General features: G+C 46.4%; 1 protein-coding gene across 1 annotated transcript in view; it reads left to right on the forward strand.

Annotated features, from left to right (window-relative positions):
* Positions 1-13,124, forward strand: part of OBSCN (obscurin, cytoskeletal calmodulin and titin-interacting RhoGEF) — a 636,219-nt gene that overhangs the window by 331,560 nt on the left and 291,535 nt on the right. Inside the window, exons 74-79 of the mRNA XM_073561015.1 lie at positions 322-391; positions 2,363-2,400; positions 2,515-2,631; positions 2,876-3,024; positions 7,697-7,897; positions 8,179-8,261. Coding sequence (XP_073417116.1) covers positions 322-391; positions 2,363-2,400; positions 2,515-2,631; positions 2,876-3,024; positions 7,697-7,897; positions 8,179-8,261 — 658 coding nt within the window. The remainder of the gene's footprint in view (positions 1-321; positions 392-2,362; positions 2,401-2,514; positions 2,632-2,875; positions 3,025-7,696; positions 7,898-8,178; positions 8,262-13,124) is intronic.

The raw sequence follows: 13,124 nt of genomic DNA on the forward strand, positions 1-13,124 counted from the left end.
CCAGTCACTGGGGGGATGGGAAGGTGCCAGTCACTGGAGGGAGGGGAAGGTGCCAGTCACTGGGGGGCAGGATAGGTGCCAGTCACTGGTGAGGAGGAGAAGGTGCCAGTCACTGGGTGGGATGGGAAGGTGCCAGTCACTGGTGGGGAGGGAAACATGCCAGTCACTCAGCGGTAGGGTAGGTGCCAGTCACTGAGGGAGGGAAAGGTGCCAGTCATTGGTAGGGAGGGGAAGGTGCCAGTCACTGGTAGGGAGGGGAAGGTTCCAGTCCCTAGAGGGAGGAGAAAGTGCCAGTAGATGAACCTCATTCTTCTGTTACAGAGAAGGATGCGCAAATCCTGGAAGAAGCGGACAAGATAGTGAAGGATGTATTGAGGTCATCTGTGCCAACGTGAGTGCACCCCCATCACACGGCTCTGTAGTATCGGATTACCAATCAAACGGCTCTGCAGTACCGGACACCCCAATCATACTGTTCTGTAGTACCGGACCCCCCATTGCAAGGATCTGTGGTATTGGACCCCCCATCATAAGGCTCTGTAGTATTTGACCCCCCCCATCATAAGGCTCTGTAGTATTGGACCCCCCTTCATACGGCTCTGTAGTATTGGACCCCTCTTCATACGTCTCTGTAGTACTGGACTCCCATCATACGGCTCTGTAGTATTGGACCCCCTTCATACGGCTCTGTAGTACTGGACTCCTATCATACGGTTCTGTAGTATTGGAACCCCCATCATATGGCTCTGTAGTACCGGACTCCCATCATACGGCTCTGTAGTATTGGACCCCCCCATCATACGGCTCTGTAGTACCGGACTCCCCTCATACAGCTCTGTAGTATTGGACCCCCCATCATATGGCTCTGTGTAGTACTGGACTCCCATCATACAGCTCTGTAGTATTGGACCCCCCATCATATGGCTCTGTAGTACCGAACTCCCCTCATACAGCTCTGTAGTATTGGAAACCCCATCATAGGGTTCTGTACTATTGGAACCCCCATCATACGGCTCTGTAGTACCGGACTCCCATCATACGGCTCTGTAGTACCGGATTCCCATCATACGGCTCTGTAGTATTGGAACACCCATCATATGGTTCTGTAGTATTGGACCCCCCACGATACGGTCCAGTAGTATTGGACCCCCCATCATAGGGTTCTGTAGTATTGGAACCCCCATCATAGGGTTCTGTAGTATTGGAACCCCAATCATACGGCTCTGTAGTACCGGACTCCCATCATACGGCTCTGTAGTATTGGACCCCTCCATCATATGGCTCTGTAGTATTGGAACACCCATCATACGGCTCTGTAGTACCGGACTCCCATCATACGGTTCAGTAGTATTGGACCCCCCATCATACGGCTCTGTAGTATTGGAACCCTCATCATAAGGCTCTGTACTATCGGACCCCCATCATACGGCTCTGTAGTACAGGACTCCCGTCATACGGCTCTGTAGTACGGGACTCCCATCATACGGCTCTGTAGTACCGGACTCCCATCATACGGTTCAGTAGTATTGGACCCCCCATCATACGGCTCTGTAGTATTGGACCCCACCATCATATGGCTCTGTAGTATTGGAATACCCATCATACGGCTCTGTAGTATTGGAACCCTCATCATAAGGCTCTGTACTATCGGACCCCCCATCACACGGCTCTGTAGTACCGGACTCCCATCATACGGCTCTGTAGTATTGGACCCCCCCATCATACGGCTCTGTAGTATCGGACCACCCATCATACAGCTCTGTAGTACTGGACTTTCCCTCACACTGCTGTGTATTTCCGGACCTCACATCATCTGGCACTGTGGTTCGGGGGCTTGTGTGGTGGCCAAATACATAAATATCGGCCGAATGAGAGAAGCACCTGACAATAAGGATCATCCTGGGTCTATTACCTACACAAGCCCCATCGTTGTCACCGTTCCCATTCAGGTTATAATCCCGCATTGTTCTCTTCTCTTTTTTTATTGTGCAGATATCGTGGGGGCTGAGGACGGGTCTCAGTGTAGCCTGTGCAGGGCACCCCTCCTCCCTCCCCGTGGTGCATCTTTGCCCCCCATCTCTGGGTCTCACTCCTCTCCCCATGGTGCAGCATTGCCCCCTATCTCTGTGTGCCGCTCCTCTCTCTCCTCCCTCCTTGTGGTGCAGGGTTGCCCCCTATCTCCGGGCTCCCCTCCTCCCTCCCTTTGGTGCAGTGTTGAACCCTATCTCCGGGCGCCGTTTCTCCTTCCCCATGGTGCAGTGTTGCCCCCTAACTGCGGGAGCGTGTTCCCCCTCCCCGTGGTGCAGCGTTGCGCCTCATCTCTGGGCTCTCCTCGTCCTCACTGACTCTCATTGTTTTGCAGGGTGATCGGTGTCTCGGAGCAGCTGCCAGAGGCTGACGGTGAGTGTCCGGTAATGGCGGTGCACTCTAGGGCCCGGTGATGCCTCCGCCCGCCATGTTTCCTATCTCCCGATTGATATTTGGATTAACTTATTGTTTGTGCTGATCTCACAGCCGAATCCAGGACAGCGCAGAAACCGCAGATTTCATTAATGGACGTTGGGACAGAGGAGTTTTTCCAGAAACTGACGTCACAAATCACAGAAATGGTCTCTGCCAAAATTAGCCAAGGTAAAGATCAATAGATTGAACTCTGCTGTTCTGGGGTCCCTAGATGGTGGCCCCAACCTCGAATATGTCCAGAACCCCTCAGGCTACAATGGTTAGTCATGGGAAAGTGTCAGAGGGGCCACCTCTACTGAACGGATGGGGCTGCAGACCAGCCGGGAATCTAGCCCAGGATGGGGTCGGCCTCACTCATATCCTGGAAGTTTGGAGACCATTCCTCAGAGTTCTGCTCTCTGTTTCCTGTCAGCCTCGCTTCGTGTGCCCGGGATGACCGGCATGGATAGTGACGATGAGACCAAGACGCCATCTGCCTCCCCGCGACACGGCAGGTCCCGGCCATCCTCCATTGCTGTGGAGTCCTCTTCTGAGTCCGAGGATGGAGATTCCAGGGGAGAGGTGAGAGACCTGGGGCGGTCAGTGCCCCCTATATCTGGACACCTACAAGGGAGTCAGTGCCCTCTATATCTAGACACCTACAAGGGAGTCAGTGCCCCCTATATATAGAGTATAGAGTCCTCTGGGAGAGTCAGTGCACCTTATATCTGGACACATTTGGGGGGGTCAATGTCTCCTATATCTGGACTCCTGTGGGAGAGGTCAGTGCCCCCTACATTTGTGCTCAAAAGTTTACATAGCCCGGCAGAATTTTTGCTTTCTTGGCCTTTTTTAGAGAATATGAATGATAACACCAAACCTTTATCTCCACTCATGGTTAGTGGTTGGGTGAAGCCATTTATTGTCAGACAACTGTGTTTTCTCTTTTTAAAGCATAATGACAACCCAAAACATCCAAATGACCCTGATCAAAAGTTCACATACCCTGGTGATTTTGGCCTGGTAACATGCACAGAAATTGTCACAAATGGGTTTGACTGGCTACTAAAGGTAACATCCTCACCTGTGACCTGTTTGCTTGTAATCAGTGTGTGCGCATAAAAGCTGAGTGAGTTTCTGGGATCCAAACAGACTCTTGCATCTTTCATCCAGCCACTGATGTTTCTGGATTGTGATTCATGGGAAAAGCAAAAGAATTGTCACCGGATCTACTGGAAAAGGTAGTTGAACTATGTAAAACAGGAAAGGAATACAAAAAGATATCCAAGGAATTGATAATGTCAGTCAGCAGCATTGAAACTGTGATTAACAAATGGAAAATCAGGGGCTCTGTAAAAACAAAACCACGGTCAGGTAGACCAACAAAAATGTCGTCCACAACTGCCAGGAAAATTGTTCGGGATGCAAAGAAAAACTCACAAATAACATCAGCTGAAATACTGGACTTTCTGAAAACTAGCGGTGTGGCTGTCTCAAGATGCACAATAAGGAGGCACTTGAAGAAAAATGGGATGCATGGTCGAGTCGCCAGAAGAAAGCCATTAGTGTGCAAATGCCACAAAGTATCTAAAATAAATACAATACACAAAACAGCACAGAGACAAGCCTCAAAACTTCTGTAACAAGGTAATTTGGAGTGATGAGAACAAAATTTAACTTTTTGGCCACAACCATAAACGTTACATTTGGAGAGAGGTCAACAAGGCCTATGATGAAAGGAACACCATTCCTACTATAAAGCACGGAGGTGGATCGCTGATGTTTTGGGGATGTGTGAGCTACAAAGGAAAGGAAACTTTGTCAAAGTTGAAGGAAAGATGAATGCAGCATGTTATCAGCAAATACTGGAGGCAAATTTGCAATCATCAACCCGGAAGCTGCGCATGGGACATACTTGGACGTTCCAACATGACAACGATCCAAAACGCAAGGCCAAGTCAACCTGTCATTGACTACAGCAGAACAAAGTGAAGGTTCTGGAGTGGCCATCTCAGTCTCAGTTCATGCTAGACAGCCCAGGAATTTGCAGGAACTGGAGGCATTTGCCAAGAAGAGTGGACAGCTTTACCATCTGAGAAAATAAAGAACCTCATCCACAACTATCACAAAAGACTTCAAACTGTCATTGATGTTAGAGGGGGCAATACACGGTTTTAAGAAATGGGGTATGTGGACTTTTGATCAGGGTCATTTGGATGTTTTGGGTTGTCATTATGATTTAAAAAGAGAAAACACAGTAGTTTGACAATAAATGGCTTCACCCAACCACAAACCATGAGTGGAGGAAAAGGTTTGGTGTTATCATTCATATTTTCTGAAAAAAGGCCAAGAAAGCAAAAATTCTGCCGGGGTATGTAAACTTTTGAGCACAACTGTATGTCTGGACACCTCCGAGGAGATAGTGCCCCCTATATCTGGACACCTTCAGAGAAATCAGTGTCCCCTGTATCTGGATACCTCTAGTGAAATCAGTGCCCCCTATATCTGGACTCCTGTGGGTAGGGGTTAGTGCCCCTTATGTCTGGACACCTTCGGGAAGTCAGTGACCCCTATATCTGGACACCTACGAGGGAGTCAGTGACCCCTATAGCTTGAGTCCTCTGGGGAGGGTCAGTGTGCCTTATATTTGAACTCCTCTGGGGAGGGGTCAGTTATCGCTCTATCTGGACACCTCCAGGGAAATCAGTGCCCCCTAAATCTGGACTTCTCTGGGGGGTCAGTATCCTCTATATTTGGACTCCTCCAGGGTATCAGTGCCCCCTGTATCTCTGTATCTGAACTCCTCTGGGAAGTGGTCAGTGCCCCCTATATCTGGACACCTCCGGGGGAGTCAGTGCCCACTATATTTGGACACCTCTGGGGGAAGGTCAGTGCCCTATATCTGGACACCACCAGGGGACTCAGTACTCCCTATATCTAGACACCTCCACAAGGTCAATACCCCCTTTATTTGGACACTTCCTGGGGGGGGTCAGTGTCCCATTTATCTGGACACCTCTGGTGAGGGGTCAGTGCCCCCTATATCTAGACACCTTTGGGGGGGGTCTGTGCCCACTATATTTGGACACCTCTGGGGGGGTCAGTGACCCCTATATCTGAACTCGTCTGGGGTAGTCAGTGTCCCTATATCTGGTCATCTCTGGGGAGGGGTCAGTGCCCCCTATATCTGGACACCTTCGTGGGAGTCAGTGCCCCCTATATCTTAATGCCTCCGGTTGGGGTCAGTGTCCCCTGTATCTGGACACCCCCGGGGGTGTCAGTGCCCCCTATATCTGGACTCCAGGGGAATCAGTGCCCCCTATATCTGGACACCTCCAGAGTGGGGTCAGTGCCCACTCTATATGGACACCTCTGGGGCAATCAGTGCCCCCTTTATCTGGACATCTTTGGGGGAGTCAGTGCCCCCTAATTCTGGACACTTCTGGGGAAATCAGTGCCCCCTGTACCAGGACACCTCCAGGGGAATCAGTGTTCCCTATATACGGTCACCTTTGGGGGAGATCAGTGTCCCCCACAGTGAAGGAAATAAGTATTTGATCCCTTGCTGATTTTGTAAGTTTACCCACTGACAAAGACATGAACAGTCTATAATTTTAAGGGTGGGTTAATTTTAACATTGAGAGATAGAATATCAAAAATAAAATCCAGAAAATCACATTGTATAAATTTTATAAATGTATTTACATTTTGCAGTGAGAAATAAGTATTTGATCCCCTACCAACCATTATGAGTTCTTGCTCCTACAGACCAGTTAGACGCTCCTAATCCACTTGTTACTTGCATTGTAGACAGCTGCCTTACATAGTCACCTTTATAAAAGACTCCTGTCCACAGACTCAATTAATCAGTCAGACTCTAACCTCTACAACATGGGCAAGACCAAAGAGCTTTATAAGGATGTCTGGGACGAGATCATAGACCTGCACAAAGCTGGAATGGGCTACAAAACCATAAGTAAGACGCTAGGTGAGAAGGAGACAATTGTTGGTGCAATAGTAAGAAAATGAAAGGAATAGAAAATGACTGTCAGTCGACATCAGTCTGGGGCACCATGCAAAATCTCACCTTTTGGGGCATCCTTAATCATGAGGAAGGTGTGCGACATCAGCCTAAAACTACACAGGGGTACTTGTTAATGATCTCAAGGCAACTGGGACCACAGTCACCAAGAAAACCATTGGTAACACATTACACCGTAAAGGTTTACAATCCTGCAGTGCCCGCAAGGTCCACCTGCTCAAGAAAGCACAGGTGCAGGCCCATCTGAAGTTTGCCAATGATCACCTGGATGACTCTGTGAGTGATTGGGAGAAGGTGCTGTGGTCAGATGAGACAAAAATTGAGCTCTTTGGCATTAACTCAACTTGCCGTGTTTGGAGGATGAGAAATGCTGCCTATGACCCAAAGAACACCATCCACACTGTCAAGCATGGAGGTGGAAACATTATGTTTTGGGGGTGTTTCTCTGCTAAGGGCATAGGACTACTTCACCGCATCAACTGGAGAATGGATGGAGCCATGTACTGTAAAATCCTGAGTGACAACCTCCTTCCCTCCTCCAGGACATTAAAAATGGGTCATGGCTGGGTCTTGCATCAAGACAATGACCCAAAACATACAGTCAAGGCAACAAAGGAATGGCTCAAAAAGAAGCACATTATGGTCATGGAGTGGCCTTGCCAATCTACACACCTTAATCATATAGGAAACTTATGGAGGGAGGTGAAGCTCTGAGTTGCCAAGTGACAGCCTCAAAATCTTCATGATTCAGAGATGATCTGCAAAGAGGAGTGGACCAAAATTCCTCCTGACATGTGCGCCAACCTCATCATCAACTACAAAAAACATCTGACTGCTGTGCTTGCCAACAAGGGTTTTACCACCAAGTATTAAGTCTTGTTTGCCAGAGGGATCAAATACTTATTTCTCACGGCAAAATGTAAAATAAATGTACATAATTTATAAAATGTGATTTTCTGGATTTTATTTTTGATATTCTATCTCTCAATGTTAGGATTAACCTACCCTTAAAATTATAGACAGTTCATGTCTTTGTCAGTGAGCAAACCTATAAAATCAGCAAGGGTTCAATATTTATTTCCTTCACTGTTTGGCTGGACATCTCTTGGGGGGGGGGGTTTCAGTGCCCCCTACATCTGGACTCCCCCTCGGGGTCTTAGCATTTCCCGTGGTCCCCCCACCCATGTGACCTGGTGACTTCTTCGTTCACAGATCTTTGACATCTACATGGCGACGGCGGATTACAACCCTATAACGGGCGATAAGGAGGCGGTCACCCTGAAGGAGGGCCAATACGTGGAGGTCCTGGACTCTGCACATCCGCTCAAGTGGCTCGTTCGAACTAAACCCACTAAGTTCAGTGCCTCCCGCCAGGGTTGGGTGTCGCCCGCGTACCTGGACAAGCGGTTAAAGGTGAGGGTCGCGTGAGTTTGCATGTGGTGGGGGAAGGGTGGAGTCTGACACCAGATGATAAGTGTGTACAGTGTGGATGGTAGGGGGCCAGCATGGGGTGCGACTTATCAGTAAAATCTTTTATAGCTGACTATATAAGGACCTGCACATGGCTGCCATGTACTACAGGGGTCTCAGGTTCTGCTGTTAGGCCAGACCCCCAGCATCAGTCAGTTAGAGTGACTCCCCCCAGTTCTCGCTCCAGTCCTGTAGGCTTGGTGATGTCCTTTTTTTCTTTCTAGTTGTCACCGGAGTGGGGGGCAGGAGACGTTGTAGAATATCCAGGAGAGGCCGTGTCCGAAGAAGAATATAAGAAGAGGCTCAGGTAACAGAAACCCAACCGTGATGACACCAGTGATGTTATCAGTAATGTTAGTGATGTCACTGGATTATCTGGTGTCACCACTGATGATATCTGTTTTTTTTGTAGTTTTGATTCCTTTTAATGGCTGACAAAAATAAATACATGATGTTACACAGCAGCTTTTGGGGCTTCTTAGGCCCCTTCCTCAGGCATTGAATAATGAAGCATCTGAAGAAACATATATTGTGCATACAGTGGGGGAAAAAAGTCTCTAGTCAGCCTCCAATTGTGCAAGTTCTCCCACTTATAAAGGTGAGAGCGGCCTGTAATTGACACCATAGGTAGACCACAACTATGAGAGTCACAATGAGAAAACAAATCCAGAAAGTCACCTTGTCTGATTTGGATTTATTTTGCAAATTATGGTGGAAAATAAGTATTTAGTCACCTAAAAACATGCACGATTTCCGGCTCTCACAGACCTGTAACTTCGTCTGTAAGAGGCTCCTCTGTCCTCCACTCATTACCTGTAGTAATGGCTCCTGTGTGACCTCGTTATTACTATAAAAGACACCTGTCCACAACCTCAAACAGTCACACTCCAAACTCCACTATGGTGAAGACCAAAGAGCTGTCAGAGGACACCAGAAACAAAACTGTAGCCCTGCACCAGGCTGGGAAGACTGAATCTGCAATAGGCAAGTGGCTTGGTGTGATGAAATCAACTGAGGGAGCAATAATAAGAAAACGGAAGACATACAAGACCACTGATAATCTCCCTCGATCTGGGGCTCCACGCAAGATCTCACCCCGTGGGGTCAAAATTATCACAAGAACAGTGAGCAAAAATCCCAGAACCGCACAGGGGACCTAGTGAATGACCTGCATAGAGATGGGACCACCGTAACAAAGGCTACCATCAGTAACGCACTACACCGCCAGGGACTCAGATCCTGCAGTGCCAGACGTGTCCCCCTGCTTAAGCCAGTACATGTCCGGGCCCATCTGAAGTTTGCTAGAAAGCATTTGGATTATCCAGAAATGTATTGGGAGAATGTTATATGGTCTGATGAAACCAAAGTAGAACTGTTTGGTAGAAACAAAACTCGTCATCTTTGGAGGAGACAGAATGCTGAGTTGCGTTCAAAGAACACCACACCTACTGTGAAGCATGGAGGTGGCAATATCATGCTTTTGGGCTGTTTCTCTGCAAAGGGACCAGGACGACTGATCCGTGTACATGAAAGAATAAATGGTGCCATGTATTGTAAGATTTTGAGTGCAAACCTCCTTCCATCAGCAAGGGCTTTGAAAATGAAACGTGGATGGGTCTTTCAGCATGATAATGATCCCAAGCACACCACCAGGGCAACGAAGGAGTAGCTTCGTAAGAAGCATATGAAGGCCCTGGATTGGTCTAGCCAGTCTCCAGATCTCAACCGCATAGAAAAACTTTGGAGGGATTTGAAAGTCCGTGTTGGCCAGCGACAGGCCCAAAACATCACTGCTCTAGAGGAGATCTGCATGGAGGAATGGGCCAACATACCACTTACAGTGTGTGCCAACCTTGTGAAGACTTAGGCTGGAGTCACACTAGCGAAAAATCGGACGAATGCAATGCGATAAAAAAATCGCATTGCATTCGTCCCAATGTTATTCTATGGTGCAGCTCCCATCATCCGATTTTTTTTTTCGGAATGTTTCCTCGGACCGAGACAATCTCAGCATGCTGCGATTGTCACCGATTTTCGGATCGGACTCGCCAATGCAAGTCTATGGGTGCGATTAAAAATCGGATTACAAACGGACCACAAGTGTGACTTACGATAAAATCGTAAGACTTCTCCAGGTCAACAGGAAAGAGCATCAGGCATTGGCATGGGACGTCAAACGGACGCTTAGATGCGAATAAAATCGGTTCATCGCTGGAAATCCGGATGACAGACGGATCCCTGGACAAGAAACCTTTGTGCGATTTCGTGCCGTAAAAATCAGACCGATTTTTTAATCGTTGTGTGACTCCAGCCTTACAGAAAACGTCTGACCGCTGTCATTGCCAACAAAGGATATATAACAAAATGTTGAGATGAACTTTTATTAGTGACCAAATACTTATTTTCCATCATAATTTGCAAAATAAATCTTCCCAAATCAGACAAGGAGATTCTCTGGATTTGTTTTCTCATTGTGACTCTCATAGTTGAGGTCTACCTATGGTGTCAGTTACAGGCCTCTCATCTCTATAAGTGGGAGAACTTGCACAATTAGTGGCTGACTAAAGACTTTTTTTCCCCACTGTGTATTTGTGTTTGTTCAGAAACTTTGTTATACCTGATGCCTGAGGAAGGCGCCTAAGATGTCCCGAAAGCTGCTGCGCAACATCATATATTTTATTTTTGTCAGCCATTAACCCCTTCATGACCCAGCCTATTTTGACCTTAATGACCTGGCCATTTTTTGCAATTCTGACCAGTGTCCCTTTATGAGGTAATAACTCTGGAACGCTTCAACGCATCCTAGCGATTCTGAGATTGTTTTTTCGTGACATATTGGGCTTCATGTTAGTGGTAAATTTAGGTCGATAATTTTTGGGTTTATTTGTGAAACAATCAGAAATTTGGCGAAAATTTTGAAAATTTCGCAATTTTCAAATTTTGAATTTTTATTCTGTTAAACTAGAGAGTTATGTGAAACAAAATAGTTACTAAATAACATTTCCCACATGTCTACTTTACATCAGCACAATTTTGGAAGCAAAATATTTTTTTGTTAGGAAGTTATAAGGGTTAAAAGTTGACCAGTGATTTCTCATTTTTACAACAAAATTTACAAAACCATTTTTTTTAGGGACCACCTCACATTTGAAGTCACTTTGAGGGGTCTATATGGCAGAAAATACCCAAAAGTGACACCATTCTAAAAACTGCACCCCTCAAGCTACTCAAAACTACATTCAAGAAGATTATTAACCCTTCAGGTGTTTCACAGCAGCTAAAGCAATGTGGAAGGAAAAAATGGACATTTTAATTTTTCCAACACAAATTTTCTTTCAGCATCAATTTTTTCATTTTCACATGGGCAACAGGATAAAATGGATCCTAAAATTTGTTGGGCAATTTCCCCTGAGTACACCAATACCTCATATGTGGTCATAAACCACTGTTTGGGCGCACGGCAGGGCTCAGAAGGGAAGGAGCGCCATTTGACTTTTTGAATGGAAAACATACTGGAATATTTAGCGCTTGCCATGTTGCGTTTGGAGAGTCGCTGTGTGCCTAAACACTGGATCTCCCCCACAAGTGACCCCATTTTGGAAACTAGACCCCCCAAGGAACTTATCTAGATGCATAGTGATCACTTTGAACCCCCAGGTGCTTCTCAAATTGATCCGTAAAAAAAAAAGTACTTTTTTTCACAAAAATTATATTTTAGCCTCAGTTTTTTCATTTTCACATGGGCAACAGGATAAAATGGATCCTAAAATTTGTTGGGCAATTTCTCCTGAGTACACCGATATCTCATATGTGGTCATAAACCACTGTTTAGGTGCACGGCAGGGCCCGGAAGGGAAGGAGCGCCATTTAACTTTTTGAATGGAAAATTCGCTCCAATCGTTATCGGACACCATGTCGCGTTTGGAGAGCCCCTGTGTGCCTAAACATTGGAGCTTCCCCACAAGTGACACCATTTTGGAAACTAGACCCCTTAAGGAACTTATCTAGATGTGTAGTGAGCACTTTGAACCCCCAAGTGCTTCACAAAAGTTTATAACATAGAGCAGTGAAAATAAAAAATCATTTGTTTTTCCTCAAAAATGATTTTTTAGCATGCTATTTTTTATTTTCACAAGGGTAACAGGAGAAATTGGACCACAAATGTTGTTGTCCAGATTGTCCTGAGTACGCTGGTACCCCATATGTGGGGGGGGCACTGTTTGGGTGCACGGCAGGGCGCAGAAGGGAATGAGCGCCATTTGGCTTTTTGAAATGAAAATTAGCTCCAATCGTTAGCGGACACCATGTCGTGTTTGGAGAGCCCCTGTGTGCCTAAACTTTGGAGCTCCCCCACAAGTGACCCCATTTTGGAAACTAGACCCCCTAAGGAACTTATCTAGATGCATAGTGAGCACTTTGAACCCCCAGGTGATTCATAGAAGTTTATAATGCAGAGCAGTGAAAATAAAAAATCTTTTTTTTTCCTAAAAAAAATTTTTTTAGTTGGCAATTTTTTATTTTCACAAGGGTACCAGGATAAATTAGACCCCATAAGTTGTTGTCCAGTTTGTCCTGAGTACACTGGTACCCCATATGTGGGGGGAGACCACTGTTTGGGCACACGTCGGGGCTCGGGAGGGAAGTAGTGACATTTTGAAATGCTGACTTTGATGGAATGGTCTGCGGGCATCATGTTACATTTGCTGAGCCCCTGTGTGCCTAAACAGTAGAAACCCCCCACAAGAGACCCCATTTTGGAAACTAGACCCCCATCGAACTTATCTAGATGTGAGATGTGCACCTTGAACCCCCAAGTGCTTCACAGAAGTTTATAACGCAGAGCCGTGAAAATAAAAAATCATTTTTTTCCCTCAAAAAAAAAAGATTTTTAGCACGCAATTTTTTTTTTTCACAACGGTAACAGGATAAATTGGACCCCAAAAGTTGTTGTCCAGTTTGTCCTGAGTACACTGATACCCCATATGTGGGAGAAAACTACTGTATGGACACACGTCAGGGCTCGGAAGGGAAGTAGTAACGTTTTGGTATGCAGACTTTGATGGAATGGTCTGCGGGCATCATGTTACATTTGCAGAGCCCTTGAGGTACCTAAACTGTGGAAACCCCCTACAAGTGACCCCATTTTGGAAACTAGACCCCATAAGGAACT

This window comes from Dendrobates tinctorius, unplaced genomic scaffold, assembly GCF_039654945.1.
Source record: "Dendrobates tinctorius isolate UK_male_01 unplaced genomic scaffold, ASM3965494v1 ptg000311l, whole genome shotgun sequence".
Classification (NCBI taxonomy): domain Eukaryota; kingdom Metazoa; phylum Chordata; class Amphibia; order Anura; family Dendrobatidae; genus Dendrobates; species Dendrobates tinctorius.